Source organism: Ursus maritimus, unplaced genomic scaffold (assembly GCF_017311325.1).
Source record: "Ursus maritimus isolate PB19 unplaced genomic scaffold, ASM1731132v1 scaffold_22, whole genome shotgun sequence".
NCBI lineage: Eukaryota > Metazoa > Chordata > Mammalia > Carnivora > Ursidae > Ursus > Ursus maritimus.
The window spans coordinates 5,002,884-5,018,567 of NW_024424675.1; the positions used below are offsets into that span (position 1 = coordinate 5,002,884).

A 15,684-nucleotide genomic window follows, 5' to 3' on the forward strand; every position below is an offset into this window, starting at 1 on the left:
GTCCCCTCAGATCCCTCTACCATTTTCCCTCCGTAGGCCAGCACCCATTTCTGTGGGAGGATGGCTTCAGGCTGATGGGACCTGCTCTGCCTGCATGCAGAGAGAGCTGAAGTGTGAGGGGCAGCCCTTGGCCAAAGACTGATACAGGGGTGGAACTCCTCCAGTCAGCTGGCCTCTAATCTAGCCACTCTAGTGGGCCCTGCCCAGTCTCCAGAACTTTCCCGTGAAGACCTCCCCTTATTTCCTGTGAGACAAAGGAAGCTGAGATTCTCTTTAAATAAAAAATAGGCCACAATTCCCAGCAGAGCCTGAGCATGGTTTTGTGAAAAGACTATGTATATGATAGGCTTCCCTCTCAGACTCCCCCCGTCTCTCCAGTCTGATTCTTTCAGACATGACACTGTCCTAAACTGTCCTCCACAGGTCCACACCCCCTCTAACCTCCCTGCCTAGGCTGAAGCCATGAGAGGGTTGAGGTCACACCTTCCCTCTCTCCACACTCCCCAGAGCCAAGCAGGAGCCATAATGATCAAGAAGGCTCTTTCTCCAAATGCACCTCCCTCCTCTTGATTCTCATTCTTTGCACGTGACACTCCTCTACCTAAAACCCACTGGTTACTAGCCATCACCAAATAACCCACCTGTCAGAGCTAATCTCTTCCACTGTGAATCCTTTCCTGACACCCAGGACAGGATAAAGTGCCCCTTCTATAAGCAACCACAGCATGCTTGAATAGAAAGAGGTCACTGTGCCCTGTCCTGGCCCCCGCTCTGTGATATGACTCCAACCCTGGTAGGAAATTCAGTGAAAATGCAGTTTAAGAGAAAGGGATCGTCCAAGACAACATTACAGTATAGGTTACTTGTATTGTTTACAATACCTTATGGCCCAAGGTCACACATTAGCTGAATATATTAGACATAACTGGGGTATGAGATGTGCCTACAGAGATGCCTACAGAGAAAGACTGTGTGTAATACCAAGTATGTGTTAAGTCTGTGTCAGGACAGGAATCACAGAATACAGAGAGAGTCGGTAGGGGGCCCCAAGGACAGATGGCCAAGGGAGGGCTCCCACCCTGGGGGAGGGACAAGGAGCTGTCAGGTCTGACTGCAACTTCATACATCAGACCTCATCCTGGTGAGGGGTGAGAAGCTTTGAGGAAAGCACCCTTCAACCTTGTGGGGCCCTTCCTGTCTGCTCATTTCATTGGTTCCTCCCTCCCTCCCTACCTCTGCTCCTTTGCTCAGAAGCCATAAAATGGGGGTGGAGTCTCCTTCCTTCAGGGCGCTGATCCAGAGGAGCCTCTGAAATACACCCCCCACCACCCCTGTGTTTGCTTAATAAAGACCTGATAAAAATTTAAAAAGACAGAGCATCTGTCTTTGTTCTCATTCAGACCCCTAAACTGCCAGGGGAAAACAATCACAAAGGAAAATGACAAAGCGTTTTAATTAGGAGTTTTCCGGGTCAAATTTGGCCCAAGTCTGTCTCCTGAGTCAAGCACTAACGACACTGCCCTGTCCTCACTAGCATCTCTAAGCATCCCCTGATAGGCTGGAGGGCCGGCCCATGAGCCAGGAATTATAGAGGGACACCTGCACTGGTCAGATCTCAGATCCCAAAGGAACCACAGAGTCCCAGAAGTCAGCCAGGACCCAGCACCTGCCAGCAGGGCGGAAACAGGAAGCCAGTGTGGCGTGAATATGCACAGCCAATGCCTACAGGTTGCATTCAGTTTGCAATTTACTAGAAGAGGAGCAAAAATGATCAAGTCTTCCCAAATCAGTGTCCGGGCTTAGTATAATTCCAGACAAACCCCACAGAACAAAATTTTACTGGAAGAATTAATGGTGAACAATGCCAAGAGAATTTGGAAAAAATAGAAAGACAGATCAAGGTGTGGTAAGTGGAGAAGGACTTGGCTGCCAAACAGCACGGATTACAGAGACAGGGAGAGGTGGACCTATTTCCCAAATGATGCTCGGTAAACTGCTGGGGAAAAAAGAGCTCAGTTGATTCTTACTTCATAAACCGCATGCCAGATGATTACAGAAATCTGTAAAATGAAGACCATAGAAGTTAGAAAGAAATATAAACGGTTAGTCGTTTGAGAATGCAGAAAGGATTTCTGGGTGCAAGAGCCATTAAAGGAATCCGAAGAAAAAGTCCAAGCACTTGACTTTACAAAAGACTGAAGGTTTTAGTAGGACAAAAAGTCATGAACACTCTGCAGTTGGACAAAAAAAGTCTGGATAGTGAGATGAGGGGTGTTGTTTAGATGCCACGGCACCCCCACACACCATGCTGAAGTGATAAAACCTAGACTGGTCTTCCAAGACACAGCAGCTGGTTTCATCCCTCTGGGAGGTGCGACATCTTGGCTCATTTCCAGGGACTCAAAGGTTCATGGGCAATCCCACCATGAAGGTGCCCTTTGCTTACCACACAGAGAAATACCTGCCTCCATTCATTTTTAAGTATTCTTGTAATCAAACCAGAGTTAAATGCAAGGGGACGTTCGCTATTTGGGGGGGGGGGGAACCTCTGGTGATTTCATCAATTAAAAAATGTCTTATAAAGCAAATAAAGTTCACTTCACCCCCTATTTAAACTAGCTAAGTGGATTTTGGTACTTTGTGTTTCTGACCTAGAACACAATATCGTAAATGTGAAAATCAAAGTGTCCATTTATGTCATTTATTCTGTTAATGTGCTCAATTAAAAGAGTTAATTCATTAAAAATTGTAAAATACAAATGTTTCCACCAAGTTTGATTTATGAATGCTCACCTTTGAGAATCCAGGGGAGTGAGGGATTATAGGTTAATATCTCCATTTACTATCATTTGACCACATGTCATGATCAAATAAAAATGAGAAATAAGCTCACAGCAGTAATTAAAATACCTCCTGAGTTTATTTCTCATTTGGACACTAATGAAGGTCCGTAACATCATCTGAATCACTCTTACAGATGATTTCAAAATACAAATTGGAGTAGCTTTATAACCTTTCCTACAACTTTTGGAGGAATTTCAAGTTACTCGGGGGGAGGGGCGGGGGAGGTCCTTGCCACCAAAGATTCTTGATCAGAATGAGACATGTCCCACAGGACGGATTATCTATAGCCTCACCCACACAACCCCTTTGCCATATCCAACTTTATTTTCTGACAGTCTTCTACAAAATGACTGTTTAGGCTTTTGCCAAACCATTAGCAAGTTCAAAACCTGTTTCTACCAAAAAAAGCAATGTTAATGCATCATGCATTTATTCGATATAATAATGCCTTTGAGTTGGTTTGCTAGTGGCTACATCAACTTGTGTGGTTCTAGTCACACTCTCAGCTGACACTCCACACTTCTCAGGGATGATATTAAAAATACTTAAAGAGGCAGCCCACGGAATGGGAGAAGATATTTGCAAATGACACTACAGATAAAAGCCTGGTATCCAAGATCTACAAAGAACTTCTCAAACTCAATACACAAGAAACAAATAAACAAATCATAAAATGGGCAGAAGATATGAATAGACACTTTTCCAATGGAGACATACAAATGGCTAACAGACACATGAAAAAATGTTCAAAATCATTAGCCATCAGGGAAATTCAAATCAAAACCACACTGAGATACCACCTTACCCCAGTCAGAATGGCAAAAATTGACAAGGCAAGAAACAGTTGTTGGAGAGGATGTGGAGAAAGGGGATCCCTCCTACATTGTTGGTGGGAATGCCAGTTGGTACAGCCACTCTGGAAAACAGTGTGGAGGTCCCTTAAAAAGTTAAAAACGGAGCTACCCTATGACCCAGCCATTGCACTACTGGGTATTTACCCCAAAGATACAGACGTAGTGAAGAGAAGGGCCATATGCACCCCAATGTTCATAGCAGCATTGTCCACAATAGCTAAATCGTGGAAGGAACCAAGATGCCCTTCAATAGATGACTGGATTAAGAAGTTGTGGTCCATATCTACAACAGAATATTACTCAGCTATCAAAAAGAACGATTTCTCAACATTTGCTGCAACATGGACGGCACTGGAGGAGATAATGCTAAGTGAAATAAGTCAAGCAGAGAAAGACAATTATATGGTTTCTCTCATCTATGGAACATAAGAACTAGGAAGATTGGTAGGAGAAGAAAGGGATAAAGAAAGGGGGGGTAATCAGAAGGGGGAATGAAGCATGAGAGACTATGGACTCTGGGAAACAAACTGAGGGCTTCAGAGGGGAGGGGGTGGGGGAATGGGATAGACTGGTGATGGGTCGTAAGGAGGGCACTTATTGCATGGTACTGGGTGTTATACGCAACTAATGAATCATTGAACTTTACATCAAAAACCAGGGACCTACTGTACGGTGACTAACATAATAAAAAATATTATTATAATAAAAAAATAAAATAAAAAAATAAAAAATAATAAAAATAAAAATACTTAATGGCACAGGATAGACGGGGCCCTAATCAATCATAACAGATGCTGGCCACAAACTCGCAGGTTGAAAACTCCAGATTGGCGGGCTCACTGGTGCAGGTTCTTCCTCTTCGTCCCCACCACTGACTTCACCAACTCCATCCCTGCTCCGGGATGTGGGCTTCCCAGTTCAGCTTTGACCCCTTTCTGCCGGGCCTGTGGTCCCTCCGTGGGTTAATTCATCAGCTCCTGTGTTCCAGTCCCCACCCTGCCCCAAGGACTCTGTGTCTCCAGTTGCTTATTGAAAATTTCTATCTGGCTACCATCCAGGACTTTTGTAGGGGCCAAGGGAGGCCACCCCAAGATGGGCCACCAGGCATGAAGATTATTTTGACTCAAAGCAATCAAAACCCTGCCGATTTGGGAAAAGCTCTTTACCTCCCCCTCAACTGCCTGCAGGTACCAAGAGGAGAGCTATTACCAGAGATGCCTCTGTACCTAAGAAACTCACCTGCATAATAGGGCAACCTCAGACTCCTATCCCTCGCCTTGGCCTCCTGTTGCCTGTCTTGGGAATTTCATGTCTGTGTGGATTCCCCATACATATGTAATTAAATTTGATTTTTCTCCTGTTAATCTGGCTCACAAGAACCCCGTCTATTTGATTCTTAGTCCTTCTAGAAGGACTTGGAAGGGCAGGGGAAATTCTTTCTCTGCAACACTTTCAAACTCAAAAAAAAAAAAAAATCACACTACTGCCCTCCCACTTTTTTCCTTGACCCCAAATGCAGGAGGGCACGCGCGTGCGCACAAACACCCCCCCATAGGTCCATTTTTCTCAAAACACGCCTTTCCTTGACTTCTGTGATACCACTCTAATCAATACAGATCTATACAGGTCCCAGAGACTATTTCCTTTCCATGCTTTGGAAGCATCTGTGAAACAAAGCTTGAGATAAATTCACTCAGCACTGGAGATCCTTGAACGTCTGCTTTTGGCCGTGCCCCCTCTGATGATGGTGTCACCTTTCCCAAGGCTCTCTGCTGGTGCTGCTAGCCCACCACTCCCCCCCCCCCAAACCCTGAAATAGGAACTCTGGCTTCCCTGTTCACCTTCTCCCTTCAGTGCAAACGAGGCTGAACATCCAGGGTTACCCATCTGTGGAAAGTGCGGAATTGTTGGCCACTGGCGAACTCTTTCTTAACAACTCCAGATTTCAAACAATGGGTGCTTGTGAGCGGGGCTCCCATCGGCAGTCCTCTGTTCCCAATCCAGCCGCTACCGTTTCCTGAGTAAATGTAGACTTCCTACAGAATCCGCACCGCCAGCTCCCAGGGAAAGAGGAAGTGAGACAACTGAAAACCCCGGGTGCGCCTTCCCACTCAGTGGAGGTGATCAAGCAAGAGGTGTCTCAGCTCCAGATCCCTATGCTGCCATTCCACACACAAGTGGTGTTGGAGGCACGGTCCAGCAAAGCTGGTTGACATCTGTCGGCTTCTAAGCAGCGTGAAGACAATGCTCCCCGGAGCCTGTTTGCATTTCTACTGGACTCCTTCGGTTCCCTCCGATCTGACCAAACCCTGGAGAACTGACTCTGTTAATCAGGCACACAGCAGCTGCAAAGGAACACCTTACAAGATGGGGGAGGGGTGGATTTCTGTGCCTTTTCATTTCCGGAATATAGATGTCTTGCTATCGGAAGCACCAACGCTCCTTGGAAACTGCCTGGATGTCAGAAGGTGAACTAAAAAAGCATTTGCGGCGAACTAAACATTTTCCAAAGTGGACTCCTTGGAACACTGGATCCTAAAGATGCTTCATGCGAAAGAGTATGCTGTGGCCAAATGAGATTGGCAAACGGTCCATATTATGGCGTCATCCTAAAAAGTCCCAGAGCACACTATAATAAAGGCACTAAAAAGTCCTGCAGAGGAAACCCTGCTTAACAGTAGCATTTTTTTTTCTAATGCTTTCTATCACTGTAACTCTTTAGGAATTCTTTTTTTTTTTTTTTTTTTTTTTTAAGAGAGAAAGCACACAACCAGGGATGGGCATCGGGAGAGGGAGAGAGAATCTAAGCACCCCCAGTGCAGAGCCCCACTTGGGGCTCATGACCTGAGATCATAATCTGAGCTGAAATCAAGAGTCATACACTTAACCAACTGAGCCACACAGGCGTCTGTCTGTCTGTCTATCTATCTATCTATCTATCAATCATAATTCTTTAGTAAAGTTGTACCCTAAAGCACAACTTGGTTAAATTCTCTAGACAGACACTGTCTGGGGTGTACCGCTGAGCGCAACTACCTCTAGCAAGTCAGCTGTGGTTCAGCGAGATGCCTTCTGGGCCTGGAGCCCTGGTCCTAGCTTTGGTGCTTTGACCTCTCCAGGCCTCTGTTTTCTCACCTAACAAATGGAATTAATAGTACTATGGTGAAAAACAAATGAGGTGTTATCTGTAAAAGCATTTCACAATGCGCTATAAAAGTATGATCAATCTGCTAAGGACGGACTTTGTCCTGTGCATTTACCAAGGGATACTTTCGTTCATTCTTTTCAATGCCCACTCCTCAGTGTTGGAGGCAGGGAGGAGGAGCTAGGACCTGGCTTTTGACCCTGTTCACAGTGGGCAAGTGGGGTCCCCTGCATACTGCTCATAAGTGATACAAAAGGAATTGTTGTGGCACTGAGGGGGTGTCTTATCAGGGAAAGGAGGAGGGATGTCAGGAAACCTTCCCAGCTGAAACCATTAGAATCTTGAAAGATCGTTGGCTGGATGTGCACAGGAAATGGGACATAATACCGGATGACATAACGTGGGGAGCATGTGAAGACTGGGCCCCATTAAGGCTGGCCTCCCAGTGCTGCATGGCCTCACACAGAAGAGAAATAAACTATCTGTCTCCTCCACGCAGAGCATGAGGATTCAGCCCAGTAAAGAGGTTGATTCTGGAGAACTGAACTCCTCTTTGAGGTGGGTAGTGGCCCTTGACTTTGGAGAAGGGGAGGAGAAGCCTTAAGTGGGGATAGAAGGGCTGATGGGAAGCTCTCTCTAGCAAACAAACACATACCAGAGCCCTGGAGGGAGTCAAGCTCCTCCCAGCTGCCCCTTCCAGGGGGTCAAGTGTGGATTATTTTAGGTCTCCTCTGCTTAGCTAACCTGTCTGCAGAATGCTGCCAGACAAAGGAGGTCCTGGTAGTAGGTTCCCTACTCTCAGGTCCTCAGCCTCCAACTGCTGAGAGCAGTCCCTAAACCCTGCAATTCCTGTCAACCACCAGGGAGCATTCTTCTCTAGTCCGGAATGCAAGGGCCCCTTACTGTTCAGGCCCCACCCAATCCCTGGCCCCCTGATGCCCTCTAGGGAGCTATTGCAGTATCCTAGCACAGGGAATTCAAGGGTGTTCTAGAAACATACTGGAACCTGAGGCCAAAAGGAAAATGCATACATGTCTGCACACCTATCAAAATATTCGCCCATATTTGAACTAGGTAAAAAGTTAATAAAAAGTTGTACAGTCAGAAAAAACAAAAAAAAAAGACTATATATAAAGCCAGCATTGCCTCATCAGCTGCAGGCCATTGTCAACCCTCATTAACCCCCAGGTGGAGACCAGACAAACTGAGGGTGATTGGAAACCACTGTCCCTATTGCACAATAATGCAGGGGCATAACAAAACCTTTCTTTATTTAGAATGTTGATATTTTGTTCATCGTGGATTTTTTACATTGAATTTTAATTTTTTTAAATACTGCCTTAAAATACCATGTTAATTACTGAGTACTGCCAAGTGTTTATTTTTGCTCAACATTGACAAAGTCCTGTTGCTGGAAGAGTGCTCTGAGGTTTCCTTATTGATGACAGCACGTTCCTAAGAAACCCCAGTGTTCAGGAAACCATCAGGCCTGCAAGAAAGTGCGGCTCCACTGTATGCCCGGGTTGGATGCAGCCTCCTCTGCTGAATTAGGAAAACCCAAAGGATTTGAGATCTCTGCAAAGAAAGGCGCCTCTTAGGGCCCAAGGGGCCGGGTCTTGCCCTGTACTTCTTGGCAACAAATCACAGGCTTTAAATCAGAATTCTGCAAATCCTGAGGTCCCCCGACCGTGGAGGGGGGCGAGTGATGGGTGGGTGGACGCCTCGCGGGTCGAAGCCGAGGCCAAGGGTGGAGGCCGAGCCCAGAAGGGGGTGGGGAGGCCTGAGTATGGGAAAGTGGCCCCATCCCTTCCCGGCAGGAACCCCGGGCTCCTCCTCCTCCTGCTGTGCAGCCATCAATCCCCGCGACAGCCCAGCGCCCCCAGGTCGGACTCACGTACTCTCCTGCGGGGTCTTCTGCCCGGGGAGGAGGAAGCCTCGGACCTGGGCGTCTGCCCGGTGCAAGGACAGGGCGCACGGACCGGGGAGGAGCTGGGCACCCGGGCTGTGCGACCCCCGGTCGGGCCCGCGCTCCCAGGCACGAGGCGCACTTGACACCCCATAGGTGGCCCCCACAGGTAGAACTCGACAAAAGTCCCTCCGCCCACCTCCCGCGCGCACGCACACACCCGGCACCTGGAGCCACCGCGCCCGCACCCTCTCGCTGCCCCTCACCCCACCCCTCAGAGGTCGGATAAGGATACTCCCTGACCCTGCCGAGACCAGCGGTCGTCCCGCGGCGCCGGAAGGTCACCCTGCCCCAGTCCAGGAGTCCCACTCCCCGGCGCCCCCTCCCCCACCCGTCCCCACAGCCCCCCGAAGACACTCTCTCGCTCTCTCCCTTCGGGTCCCCTCCGAAGGAGAAGACGGTGCGAGCAGCAGCGCCCCGCGCCTCGAACCCCACGCAGCCCCCGCCCGCGCCCCAGAACCTCCCCGGGTGCTGGGTGCAGACACCAGGGGTGGGGTCTCCGCGGCCGCCGCCCCTTACCTCGTGCAGGCCCTCCCCGCAGGTCTCGGAGGCGGGGGCGAGCGGTAGCCCCGCGAACTAGCGCGGGGCTGGGTTTCCCTGCAGGGGCGGAGCGGGAGGAGGAGGAAGAGGAGCTGGGGAGGGAAGGGGGAGGGGAGGGACGGGCTTTGTGTCTGCCTCCGGCCCTCCCTCGGCTCCGGCGCTGGCCATCCCCCTCCCCCAAACACCCTCCGGAGCCCGGGGAGGGGACCGGGCGGGGGTGAGGCGAGGGGGCGAGAAAGGCGCCTGCGCGACCCGGGGTCCAGCCGCTCCCTCCCCACGTGCGGTCCCCACTCCGCCCCTCGGGACGTGCAGCCTAGGCGCCTGCGGGTGACCAGGAACCCTGGCTGCAACCAGGCGAAGCCCGGACTGAGAGAGTTGATCTAACCCAGAGCAAACTTGGCTGGAGCAGCTCGCGACGCGACTCGGCGCCGCCGCCCGACTCTTCTTCGCTCCCCGGGGAGGACCCGAGTTTTGTTCTCTGAGATTCTGCTGTCTCCTTTCTTTGCACTCACTGCTGAACGGGAAAATTGCGCGCACACCTCTCCTCCCGGCCAGCCCCGCCGCCTGGCTGCACACCCAGCGATCAGCCGCAGGGGCTGGGAAGTCCCTGCCGGGGAGGTCCCGGGTGGGCTTCGTCCCTTTGTTTGGGATCGAGGCGCTCCAGGGCCGGGGGTGGGGTGGGGGGTGCTGCTGGGCTCTCGCTGGGGGACGTTGTGCTGCATCCCCGCTGGGAAGCGGGCTGCTGGGGTTGATTTCTGCCTGTGCTGAACTGCCCAGCCCCGCCCGGACCCCAGGGAGCCAGAGCAGCTGGGAGGCAGGATGTGGTTTTGCTCAGTTCAGAGCCACCCTTACAAAGCCTAGGTGATGAGGGAGCAGAAGTCAAGCTGAGGACAAAGCACAAGCTGACATCCTGCAACCCCCCTCCCCTCAGGTTGGGATACCTGTGACAGTCCCCAAGCACTCTTGGCTGCCCTCAAATTAAGGAAAGGAAAAACAAATGGTTAACTGGTAAAGATCACAGTCCAGCAGGACTTGAGTCTCCATCCGTTTGCCCATGTGTTAGTGATATACAAGGAAAAAGCATTCTTATCCATAGCCTAATTTTCATAGACCCCATAACCCAACTTCCTGGAGCCCTAACATCACCCTCCCCTCCATAGTGATGTGGAAAACAATGGCAGAAGGGAGAGTAAAATTAAATTCCTTAATGACCAGCAGCCCCAGTCAAGGACCTGAGATAGTCAGAGTGTAACACACGTCCAGGAAGCTCCCGACTGTCTTAATGTTAGTGCATTACTAGCAGAAGAAACAACTTTAGCCTGACAATGGCCAGGCCTCCAGCATCCAGCGAGTCTTCTTTAGTATATAAAAGTCCTTTTGGACACCTTCCTTTGTCCTTACCTCCCCCACTCCCAAGTATGTAATCAGCCATTCCTCACAACCCCGGTGCAGCAGCTCTCTCTGACCAGCAGTCCCGTCCCCGTGCTTTAATAAAATCATCTTTTTGCACCAAAGATGTCTCAAGAATTCTTTCCTGGACGTCAGCCCTGGATCTCACCAACATTCCAAAACTACATCAGAGGGACGGCCACACGGACTGGCGGGGAGCTGGGAGCTGCAGGCTGGTGCTCTGGCAGGAACCAGCAGTGATCTTTTCTTCCCTACGCGGGTTCCTGGTGAGCTACTGCATTTTTCCACTCCCCTGCCAAGGAGAGAACCTTTGGGGAACAATTGTTAAGGGTGTTAGAGTTACCAAAGTAGCCAGAGACGCAGAAGGAGCATCAGACACCTGTTTGGGACAGAGCAGAAAAAGGAAACAAGTCCTTATTTTTATTCTTGTTCTGCCTTAGACCAGTCGCCAAAGAGAATTGCATTGGCATTGGTTCTTGTGATTCCTGCCTTGTAAAATCCTAAGATTTCTCTTTTACAGTCAGCTCAGCTCCCAGGAGATCAAAATCCACTGCGTTTCTCTTAATGTTGCAAGTCACCCATTCAATAATTAACTGAGCATCTGATAATGGGCCCAGCACTGATCTGTTTGGGATGCCCTGGGGAACAAAACAGATCTCCCTGCCCTGTTGGAGCTGACATTCTGGGAAGCAGGAGCTGGAGACAGGGTAAATTGCGGAACATCGGGAAGTCAGTTAACCTGGAGTGTTAGAAGAGGTCAGCAATAAGGGAAAAAAGGAAAAGGAAAATAAGCGGGCTGACGAGTGCCGAAGTCTGATGCAGAGGGTAGAATTGAATGCATGGAGTGGTCGGAGTAGGCCTGGTAGAGAAGATGGGACTTGAGCAGGGACCTGGACGAGGTGAGGAAGGAGTACATATCTGGGATGAGCATTAAAGTCAAAGACTCTGAGGTGGTAGGTGGAAGCTCTTGAGGGTCTGAGCAGGGGGTGGCCCAATCTGATGTTTATTGCTGAAAGATGAGTTTGATGCCATATGGAGAGCCGGCTGTGTGGCCCAAGTTAAAACAAGTTAGGAGCCATTGAAATAATCCTGGCTGGAGAGGCAGGTTGTACAGAGTGGAGTCAAGGCAGTGCCTGTAGAGAGAAACAGTTGGATCCTTATTTATTTTGAAGGTAGAACTGTCAGGAATTCCTAAGAGGTGGGCATGGGCACTTTCTCTCTCTCTCTCTAAATCAAAACAAAATAAAACAAAATAAAACAAAACAAAAACTTATCTATTGAGTAGTACTATGTTTCAAGCACTGTTGTAGGCAGTGGCGCTAGAGCCCTAAACCGAACAGACAGAACACCGTGCTCTTGTGGAGCTCCCATTCTAATGCCACAGATGCAATAAACCAGACAAGAAAAATATGTAGCAAGGTTGATGATACCTGCCATGGAGAAAGAAATTAGCCCAAGAAGAGAAAGAAGGTGGCGGGGAGGCTACGATTTAAAACAGGTAGAGAAAACTCCAAGAAAACAACACTAAAATAACAAATGTTAGGGGCGCCTGGGTGGCTCAGTCCATTAAGCATCTGCCTTCAGCTCAGGTCATGATCCCAGGGTCCTGGGACGAAGACCTGTGTTGGGCTTCCTGCTCAGTGGGGAGCCTGCTTCTCCCTCTCCCTCTGCCCCTCACCCCTACTCGTGCTCAAGCGTGTTCGCTCTCTCTCTCAGATAAATAAATAAACTCTTTAAAAAAAATAACAAACTTTGGACCCTCTCATGGACTTGCCTCACATTTGGCAGTTTTGACTTCCTACACCAGGGTCCCTGGGGACCAAAGTGACCACTCCAGTCAGCTGCAGAGATCACAAGTGCTCTGGGGGCACTTTGGTCAGCTGAGGTCCAGCTAGCCAAGAAAATGTCACTTGTAATGAAGTTATTTCTCCTCTAAAGTAAACCCAGCAGCATTGGTTCTGAAAGCATTGCCCAGGGCTGGCAACTCAGCAATTTTTCTTCTCTGTTGTAGAAGTAGAGGTGTCTTATGCACAATGACTTGACAAGAGTACTTTTGTACCCCAGGGTCTGAGCTGTAGAATAATCATCATAATGATGGCAATTCTTTATTCATGTGTCTGCATTGGTATGGGATGACCTTAACTTGGTCCTTTCCCAAGGCCACCCTGGGAGACAAGTAGAGAGTATTCCTGGAGGGGCCCCTGGCTGGCTCGGTAGCTAGAGGGTTCAACTCTTGATCTTGGATTTTAAGTTCAAGCCCCATGTTGGGTGTAGAGATGACTTGAAAATAAAATCTTTAAAAAGAAAGAAAAAAGAGTATCTCTGGATACTTAACCAATTCCTAGTGTTAGGAATTATCTAGGAGTTAGATGGTAGTTAGAAATTCCCTTTCCAAAGATGCAGTTGATGTAGAGGGAGGTGATTCTTCACAGAAGGAGATATTTGGCAGGGATATATATTTTATTTATATTTTAACTTATATCTTTGTTTATTTAAATCTAAAAGAAACGGTGCCTGGGTGGCCCAGTCAGTTCAGCGTCTGCCTTTGGCTCAGGTCATGATCCCAGGGTCCTGGGATCAAGCCCTGCATAGGGCTCCCTACGCAGCAGGGAGTCTGCTTCTCCCTCTCTCTCTGTCCCTCCCTCTCTTTCTCCCAAATAAATAAAATCTTTAAAAATATATATCTAAAAGAAAGAAGTCAGTGATTACCTCTGGAGTGTGGGATTATTGAGACTTTAACTTTTTAAGTTGTATGTTTATGAACTGTCTGAATATTTAAAATAGTGTATTACTTTGTTAATCAGAAAACATTAATTTTATATATAATATTGGATACATAGCAAATTAGAAGTACAAGTGTAAAGGTGAACTTACGTATAATTACCTAATATTTTAATTTTTCCTTTGACCTTATTATTTAGACCATTTAAAAATGTGTTAGTGTTGAGGTTTATTTTTATTCTTTAAATATTCGTGATTAATTTCCAGATTTATTGCATTGTGGACAAAGAATGTAGCTTATATAATTTCTGCTCTTTGAAATTAATAGAGACATTCTTTGTGACCAAGTATACAATCTATTTTGAAAAATATTTCTGTATTTATCAGAAAAGAAGGCATATTGAACACCCCCATAACGCAGTTCTACAATTAGTATATAGAGGGTGTTCAGAAACTGTTTATCTTGAATCTGAACACCAATTAATTAAATGTTAATTCATTTACATTTTACATTTATTCTAATTCATGATGTCATTTATTTTTACTATTTTATTTGTCAGTCTCCTAATTTATATGCTGCTTTCTTCCCTCCTCCCCTTCTGAAATATAATGGACTTAGGGCAGATGTGTTAAGATCTTCCATTTCGGGCACCTGGGTGGCTCAGTCGGTTAAGCATATGACTCTTGATTTCAGCTTAGGTCATGATCTTAGGGTCATGAGATCAAGCCCTGCATTGGGTTCCATGCTCAGTGCGGAGTCTGTTTAGATTCCCCCCCTAAAATAAATAAATACAATCTTCCAAAAAGAAAGATATTCCATTTCAATTGGAGTTCTGATATTTTTCTTAGAATTTACAATTCTATTTACATTTACAATAAAATCTGTACAATCTATTACAATTTACAATTATTTGTATTCTAGCATTTTCATGGTGTTACCCAGTACCTAAATACTCCTGTTACTAAGTTTCACCCTGGATCGTGTAGTTTATTACAAACCTCCTTTGCCCCATTCAATGTGTTTGCCTTGATTCATTCAGAAATTCCTATCATGACCCCTGCTTTGTGTTTGCATTCAGCCAATGCACTTTTGTCTATCCTGTATTGTAAACCTTTCTGCATCACTTCACTGTAGATGAGTCCATTTGGAGCAATGTATACCATAATTGAATTTTATTTTTTAAACCTACCTGGTAAATTTGCTTTAATTTCTGTCACCTTGTTTTATGTTTCTGGGATTTTGTAAAACCCTGCCATTTCTTAAGTTCTATTCTTTTTGGTTAAAGGAACTGAACTTTATCTCTTTATATAGTCTTCCATCATTTGAAAAGTACACTTCTTGTTCTAACCATAGTGGTTCATTCACTCTTTATTCAACACATAAATTTTGATTATTTACTGGGTGGCAGGTACTCTTCTAGGCACTGTGAATGTATGATAAGACAGACAAAATCTTTCTCTCAAGGTGCTTGCCATCTAATGGAGGGGAGACAAACAATTAACACACAAGCATATAGAAATGAAGATATACAGGGCATGTGTGCCACAAAAACATGTAATGTGAGAGTAGCTCACGGACTTACATTGTTTGGGTGATCAGAGAAGACATCCCTGCCGGGGCTACATTTAAGCAGAGACAAATGACAAAAGATGGACCCAGTAAGGTGAATTTCTGGGGAAGAATGTTCCAGTCTAAGCAGAAGGAATAGCCAGAACCAAGGCCCTAAGGTGAGCTTCCAGGAGCAGGGAGAAGGCCACCGGGCTGGAGTGAGGGGTTTAGGGACAGTAGGGGAGGGTTTCAAATGGGAATGGCTCGAGCTGTTTTCCATTTTTAAATGACCACAAAGGCATCTGTAGGGAGCAAGGATGGAAGGAAGGACACAGCAATGAATGGAAGGAGACAAGCGAGGTAGCTTGGCAGGCACTGGGCAAGGTGTTGTGGAAGATGGGGAGATGGTGACTAGCTAAGGGCTGAGACAGAGGTAAGCAGGTGGATTCCTGGTAAGCTACTGAAAGGGGGCTCAGAACATGTCACTCCAAATATGTCCATTTGACCTACTGACAAACTGGAGCTAAAAGCACTTGAAAGACAAAAGAGCAAGAAGGGTACTCTGACCTCCCTTTTTTCCCCCCTGAAAACAGGACACAGAACTCCATGTGAAAGCTGCTGTCCCTGTACCAGGAGGAAAGGAACACTGTCATCA

At 47.3% G+C, this 15,684-nt stretch overlaps 1 protein-coding gene across 1 annotated transcript; it reads right to left on the reverse strand.

Moving 5' to 3' along the window:
- Positions 1-8,087: 8,087 nt before the first annotated feature.
- LOC121104645 lies at positions 8,088-11,675 on the reverse strand. The gene is made up of 4 exons (XM_040638655.1): positions 11,561-11,675; positions 9,735-10,179; positions 9,329-9,441; positions 8,088-8,418 (listed from the first exon to the last, which is right to left on the reverse strand). Exons 1-4 carry the CDS (start codon positions 11,673-11,675, stop codon positions 8,327-8,329), a joined length of 765 nt encoding a protein of 254 aa, XP_040494589.1. The 3' UTR covers positions 8,088-8,326.
- Between the last annotated feature and the right edge of the window lie 4,009 nt (positions 11,676-15,684).